The sequence below is a fragment of the Octopus bimaculoides genome, chromosome 11, assembly GCF_046866305.1.
Source record: "Octopus bimaculoides isolate indiv1 chromosome 11, ASM4686630v1, whole genome shotgun sequence".
Lineage (NCBI taxonomy): Eukaryota > Metazoa > Mollusca > Cephalopoda > Octopoda > Octopodidae > Octopus > Octopus bimaculoides.
Window position 1 is genome coordinate 276,211 of NC_142938.1, and position 8,790 is coordinate 285,000.

Here is an 8,790-nt window from a genome sequence, read left to right on the forward strand (position 1 = left end):
TATATGTGTATATATATATATATATATATATATATATATATATATATATAATTATTATTATTTAAAACAGTTTGATTTGGTTCCGTGCTACTTCTTCGCAGGCCCCTAACAGGAGGCAGACTCCTTCAGGCTTCTAGAATGCCGAATATATATATATATATGCACATACAGACGTGTATAAACATATATAGAATAGAAGAATAATTTTTACATATTTATATATGTATGTATATATACATACAAATGAGTTAAATATTGTAAATATTCAAAATATATATTGGGTAGGTCTACGTACATATGTATCTACGTCGAGGGTGTGGGTACATGTGCACTATGTGGCGTGGGGGGGGGGGGGGAGGTACAAGGAAATGGAAGACAGAATCGAAATTGTATGAAAGAAAGAAAGACAAGATGAATAGTAAGAAATTGTAATTAGTCATGTGGAGTGGCTGCAGCAAGAGAGAGAGAGAGTTTTATGTGCGTGTGTGTATATGTGTATGTATAACTATATGTATGTATATATACGTATGTGTGCGTGCGTATGTATGTATATATATATATGTATTTATTCATACACACACACACACACACACATATATATATATATATATATATATATATATACACACAGAAATTCAAATGTGTATCTCTCTGTCTTAACACACACACCTGAAGCCAGGAGTGCGAAAGAAGGCAAAAATAAGACAGTGTTGTGTGAAATAGCAAATGGAACCAAGTGTTGCAAGCAGCTCTTCTGCAGTTATAGCTAGCGCTAGAGTTATGTAGCCATAGGTAGTAGACCTATGTCACAGACAATGCAGTCATGCCCATTCCTGTTTTATTTCTGACATTGTGTAACTACAAGTACATTATCCAAGGAATCCTTTCTTCTTGTAAAATAATGTGTATTTGAGGAAGATTTTGCTGCTATTTCTAGTAGGTCGAACGACCACATCATACATAGCATATGTATATATAATGGATCCGTAATTGTGCGACTAGAGATAGTATATGTATGTATATAATAGAGACTGGAGAGAGAGAAGGAATGGAGGAGAAAAAAAAAGACAGACTAAAGGTCCATAAATAAATAGAGGGGGAAATAAGAGTGAAAGAGGAATAATTGATTAGAAAGAGATAAAGACAGACAGAGTAATGTGTGAGATAGGGAAAGAGGAGAAACAGTTTAATACAGAGAGAGAGAGAGAGAGAGAGAGAGGGAGTAGGAGCATATTTTTTGCGCCGTCATCGCCGTCGCTCAAAATGAATTGAGGGAGGCATCACTTGATCCTCACTGGACATTGGGGGGAGGAGGTAAAAGTAAATGACTACAAAGAAGAAGAGAGATAGAAGTTGTAGAGAGAGGAGAAAAAGAGCAAAAGTGGGTGACAGAAAGTAGCACCTCCTCCTAAACCTCCTTTACACAATGACGGATGTACTGTACCTCCCCTTCTAAAGATGGCATGAAATGGTAGGAGGAACAGAAAGAGTGAAATACCATGAAGTATAGAGAGGGTAAAAACCTCCCCCTTTCTCCTCGCCGACATCGTTGACAGCAGAAAACATAGAAGAGGAGAATTTCTCCTCCCCTTCAATTTTTGAAACACAAAGAGGAAAGAGAGAGTAGCAGCGAGGAGAGTAAGAGAGAGAGAGATCGACGTCCCTTTATGAAAGTTGTTGCTGTTGGAAAATGCCTTCCTCTACTAAACCAAAAACTGAGACCTCTAATGAGGTCCAAGACCCTCTCAGACAAGCGCTCAGCTTAGTCGAGAAGAAAGTCCGCAATCTGGAAAAGCGTAAAGTGAGTAGGGTTTTTAAAAGAAGAAAATAGCTTTCACAGAAAAAATGCTTTTTATTTCCTTCCAATTCACTTCTCTTTTATTACAGTCGCAAATATTCACAGATTTCAATCCAATTTTCCCCTCATTCGTCCCAAATCTCTCCCTTAAACGTCCCCTATTTCGCTCCTTCCTGTCCTTTATGTCTCATTTATTTTATTACCTCCACATTTAGCTTTTAGGACATTTATTACCACACACACACACCTATAAATGTATATAGGAGTATATATGTGAGTGCCTACATATACATACATATATATTTATATGAATATGTATATATATATGAATATATACATGTGTATGGGGGTATATATTCATATGTATGCATTTATATGAATATATCAGGTATGTATGTATATATATAACTTCATATATATGTATACATGTATGAGTATTATGTATATATATTCATATATATATATATGCATACATTTATATGAGTATGTATGTGTATGTATATATACACTTGTGTATACATTTATATATATAGAATATATGTATATATATAATGTATGTGTATATATATATAATGTATGTGTATATATGTATATATAATGTATGCGTATATATGTATGTATATAAGTATGTATTTGTGTGTATATATGTATATATATGTGTATGTATACATATGACTGTATACATATATCTATATGTATGTGTGTGTATGTATACATATATATAAATGTTTATGTGTATATATATATATATACATATATGTGTATATATATATGCATATATATACATATGTTTATATGTATATATATATATATATATATATATATACATATGTATACATATAAACATGTATATATATGCATATTATGTATACATGTATGTATATATATATACATGCATATATATATATATGTATATATGTGTACATATCTAAACACATGTATATATGTGTACATATGTATAAATACATGTATATATATATGTATACATATGTATAAATACATGTATATATATATGTATACATATGTATAAATACATGTATATATATATGTATACATAATGTATATATATGTATACATGTATATATATACGTATACATTTGTATACATACATGTATATATATGTATACATGTATATATATACGTATACATTTGTATACATACATGTATATATATATGTATACATATATGTATATATATGTATGTGGATACTTATGTATACATGTATAGGTATGAATACATATATGAATACATACATGTATATATGTATACATACATGTATATATATATGTATACATGCGTGTGTATATATGTATACATAATGTACATTCATCATCATCTTTTAACGTCTGCTTTCCATGCTAGCATGGGCTGGACGATTTGGCTGAGGTTCACCAGTCCTCAGCCAAAACGTCCAACCCATGCTAGCATGGAAAGCGGATGTTAAACGATGATGATGATAATGAATGTGTACTTATGTATACATGTATATGTATGTATACACATGTACATGTATGTATACCCATGTATATGTATGTATGTGTATATATATGCGCATATATGTATATATGTATATATATGTATATATATATATATATATATATATATATGTATATATATATGTATATATATCTATATGTATATATGTATATATATGTATATGTATCTATATGTATATATATATATATGTATATGTGTATATATATATATATATATATATATATGTATATGTATATATATATATATATATGTATATGTATATATATATATATATATGTATATGTATATATATATATGTATATATATGTATATGTATATATATATATATATATGTATATGTATATATATATATGTATATATATGTATATATATATATATATATATATATGTATATATATATATATATATATATATGTATATGTATATATATATATATATATGTATATGTATATATATATATGTATATGTATATATATATATGTATATATATCTATATGTATATATGTATATATATCTATATGTATATGTATATATGTATATATATCTATATGTATATATATATATGTATATATATCTATATGTATATATATATATGTATATATATCTATATGTATATACATATGTGTATATGTATATATATCTATATGTATATATATATATATCTATATGTATATATATCTATATGTATGTATATATATCTATATGTATATATATATATCTATATGTATATATATATATCTATATGTATATATATCTATATATATGTATATGTATATATATCTATATATATGTATATATATCTATGTATATGTATATATATATATATCTATGCATATATATATATGTATATATATATGTGTGTATATGTATTTATATATGTGTATATATATATATATATTTGTGCATATATGTTTTTGTGTATAGATATATATATATATATATGTGTGTATATATATATATATATGTATATGTGTATATATATATATATATATGTATATGTGTATATATATATATATATATATATATATATATATATATATATATATATACATACATTTGTATATCGTGCCAGTACCCCTGGACTGGCTCTTGTGCGGGTGGCACATAAAATACACCATTTTGAGCGTGGTCTGACTGGCCTTCGTGCGGGTGACATGTAAAAGCACCCACTACACTCTCTGAGTGGTTGGCGTTAGGAAGGGCATCCAGCTGTAGAAACTCTGCCAAATCAGATTGGAGCCTGGTGTTGCCATCCGGTTTCACCAGTCCTCAGTGAAATCGTCCAACCCATGCTAGCATGGAATGCGGATGTTAAACGATGATGATGATGATAATGATATTTATGTATATACTCTTTTACTAATTTATTCTTTTACTTGTTTCGCCTTTAGTCGAGCAAATCGACCCCAGGACTTATTCTTTGTAAGCCTAGTACTTATTCTATCGGTCACCTTTACTGAACTGCTAAGTTGCGGGGACGTAAACACGCCGTCATCAGTTGTCAAGCGATGTTGGGGTGGGGGGCAAACACAGACACAGAAACACACATATGTACATATACATATATATGACGGTCTTCTTCCAGTTTCCGTCTACCAAATCCACTTACAAGGGTTTGGTCGGCCCGAGGCTATAGTAGAAGACACTTGCCTAAGGTGCCATGCAGTGGGACTGAACCTGGAACCATGTGGTTGGTAAGCGAGCTACTTACCAGACAGCCACTCCTCTGCCTATATGTATATATATATGCACATTTAGGTATGTATATGTGTATATATGTATGTACATTTATGTATGTGTGTATATATATATATATATATATATATATATATATATATATATATTATACACATTTATGTGTATATATATATATAAAGGTAGAGTGTATGACGCATGTGTGTAAACAGCCATGCTACATGGCAGTGAAACATGGGCCGTGACTGCTGATGACATGCGTAAGCTTGCTAGATGTGAAGCTAGTATGCTCCGTTGAATGTGTAATGTCAGTGTGCGTACATGACAGAGTGTAAGTGCCCTGAGAGAAAAGTTGGGCATAAGAAGCATCAGATGTGGTGTGCAAGAGAGACGACTGTGGTGGTATTGTGATGTGTTGCTTATGGATAAGGACAGCTGTGTGAAAAAGTGTCACACCCTAGCAGTAGAGAGAACCTGTGGAAAAGGTAGACCCAGGAAACTTGGGATGAAGTGGTGAAGCACAATCTTCAAACGTTGGGCCTCAAGGAGGCAATGACAAGTGATTGAGACCTTTGGAGATATGCTCTGCTTGAGAAGACCCAGCAAGCCATGTGGACTATGCCAGTGCAGCATAACTGACCCATTTAAGAGCACCCTTCAATCATTGGGCAATAAACTGCGCTTGCGAAGACCTGCTGAGTCAAGGGAAGTCATTGTTGTGGCTGTTGACAGTTCCACTTGATTGGCATGGAAAAAGCACCATCTGAGCGTGTTCAATGCCAGTGCTGGCTGACTGGCCCTGTGCCAGTGGCACTGAGCGTGGTCGTTGCCAGTGCCTCCTTACAGGCTCTGGTGTTGGTGGCATGTAAAAAGCACCATTCAAGAGTGGTACCCACTACACTCTTGGAGTGGTTGGCATTAGGAAGGGCGTCCAGCTGTAGAAATTTTGCCAGATCAGATTGGAATTGGAGCCTGGTGTAGCCTTCTGGCTGTCCAGCCCTTGCCAGCATGGAAAGTGGACATTAAACGAAGGTGATGATGTATGTTTGTTTGTATGCATGTATATGTGTATATGTATACATTCATGTATGTATATGTGTGTATATATATATATATATATATATATATATATATATATATATATATAGTTATGTGTGTGTGTATGTCCATGTGTATATGTATACATTTATATAAGTATATGTGTATATATGCATTCATATATATGTGTAAATATATATATATACATGTATATATGTGTATATATATATATATGTATATACATTTATATGTATATATATGTGTATATACATTTATGTATGTATATGTGTGTGTATATTATATATATTTATATACGTATCTATATATACATATATATTTATGTGTATATTTCTGGACTGGCGGGTGGCACATAAAAGACACCATTTTGAGCGTGGCCGTTGCCAGAACCGCCTGACTGGCCTTCGTGCGGGTGACACGTAAAAACACCCACTACACTCTCTGAGTGGTTGGCGTTAGGAAGGGCATCCAGCTGTAGAAACTCTGCCAAATCAGATTGGAGCCTGGTGTTGCCATCCGGTTTCACCAGTCCTCAGTCAAATCGTCCAACCCATGCCAGCATGGAAAGCGGACGTTAAACAATGATGATGATGATGATATACATTTATGTATGTATGGACATGTGTGTGTGTGTATGCATATAAGTATATATACACATCTATGTATGCATGTATGTGTGCTTATATTCATATATTTAAATGTATGTATATGTGTGTATATGTATGTATGTGTGTGTGTGTATATATATATATATATATATATATATATATATATACACATACATATGTACATCTGAACATATACATTTACATAAGTATATTCTTATATGTATGTGTATATATATATATTTGTGTATATATGTGTGTGTGTATGTATATGTATGTATATATTTATGTATGTTTATATGTATATACATTTATATGTATGTTTATATTTGTGTATATATATATGTATGTATATATTTATATGTATATATATATACATTTATACATATGTATATATTTATAGGTATATACATTGATATATATGTATGCATATATTTATATAAATGTATATACATTTATATGTATATATATATATATATGGATGCAGTTTAATGCTGGAAAATTTGAAGCACTGCACTATGAACTCACGAATATAGTACAATCTACATTTACAGGACCCAAAGGCACTGGAATCCCAGAGGCGCAGGCAATGAAAGACTTGGGGATCAGTTTGTGCAAGGACGCATCATTTCATATGCGCATAAGCAAGATGGCAGCAAAGTGCAGGCAACTGGCATGATGGATACTGAGGTCCTTCAAGACAAGGGACCAAGAAACTATGTTGACCCTGTGGTGAATCTTTGTTCTCATTCGCCTGGGCTTCGAAGCCAGTATGCTCCAATGGATGTGCAATGTCAGTGCATACTCGACAGAGTGTAAGTACCTTGAGGGAAAAGTTGGACCTAAGAAGCATCAGTTGTGGTGTGCAAGAGAGACGATTGCGCTGGTATGGTCAGGTGTTATATATGGATGAGGAGAGCTGTGTGAAGAAGTGTCGCACTCTAGCGGTTGAGGGAACCTGTGGAAGAGGTAGACCCAGGAAGACCTGGGATGAGGAGGTGAAGCACGACCTTTGAACATTAGGCCTCACCGGGGCAATGACTAGTGACTGGGACCTTTGGAAATTTGCATTATGTGAGAAGACCCAGCAAGCCAAGTGAGAGCATAATCTGTGGCTTCTGCCAGAAGTGTAGCCAGCTCACTTATTTGTATCTTTACTTCATTGGACACTAAACTCTGCTTGCGAAGACCTGTTGGGGCAAATGAAATCGAAATCGTAATTGAACCATATTCGATGACCGGCACCTGTGCCAGTGGAGCACTAACAGCACCGTCCGAGCATGATCATTGCTAGAGCAACTGTCTGGCTTCCGTACTAGTGGCATGTAAATAGCACCATTTGAGCGTGATCATCACCAGTGTCCTCTTACTGGCACGTTAGAAAACATTCGAGCGAGGTCCTTGCCAGTGCCGCTGGACTGGTTCCTGTGCAGGTGGCACGTAAAAAACACCATTTTGAGCATGGCTGTTGCCAGTACCCGCCAGACTGGCCCTCGTGCAGGTGCCATGTAAAAGCACCCACTACACTCTCGGAGTGGTTGGCGTTAGGAAGAGTATCCAGCTTTAGAAACTCTGCCAGATCAGATTGGAGCCTGGTGCAGCCATCTGGTTCATCAGTCCTCAGTCAAATCGTCCAACCCATGCTAGCATGGAAAGCGGACGTTAAACGATGATGATGATGATGTATACATATGCGAGTATATAAAAGTATATACATGTGTATATATATGAATATGTATCTATATGGATGCGTGTATATATATATATATATATATATATATATGCCTATACATGTATGTGTGTGTATATGCATATGTATATATATATATATATATATATATATATATATATACATATATATATATATATACATATATATATATATATACATATATATATATATATACATATATATATATATATACATATATATATATATATACATATATATATATATATACATATATGTATATATATACATATATATGCATATATATATACATGTTGTTGTATTTGGGGATGGTCATATTGCCAGTTTAGCCAATAAAAACACGCACTGTATATTTGGTGTTAATTTGCTTCAGCTTTATATTACATTACATTAATCCTATTTCAGCCAGAGTTCTTTCGTCACACTTC

General features: G+C 32.8%; 1 protein-coding gene across 6 annotated transcripts in view; it reads left to right on the top strand.

Moving 5' to 3' along the window:
- The first annotated feature begins 1,650 nt into the window (after positions 1–1,650).
- Positions 1,651–8,790, top strand: part of LOC106881202 (uncharacterized) — a 38,765-nt gene continuing 31,625 nt past the window's right edge. For all 6 annotated transcript variants that reach the window (XM_089359165.1, XM_089359166.1, XM_089359169.1 and 3 more), the window contains exon 1: positions 1,651–1,801. In XM_089359165.1, the coding sequence (XP_089215291.1) occupies positions 1,691–1,801 (111 nt within the window). In that variant the 5' untranslated portion in view covers positions 1,651–1,690. The remainder of the gene's footprint in view (positions 1,802–8,790) is intronic.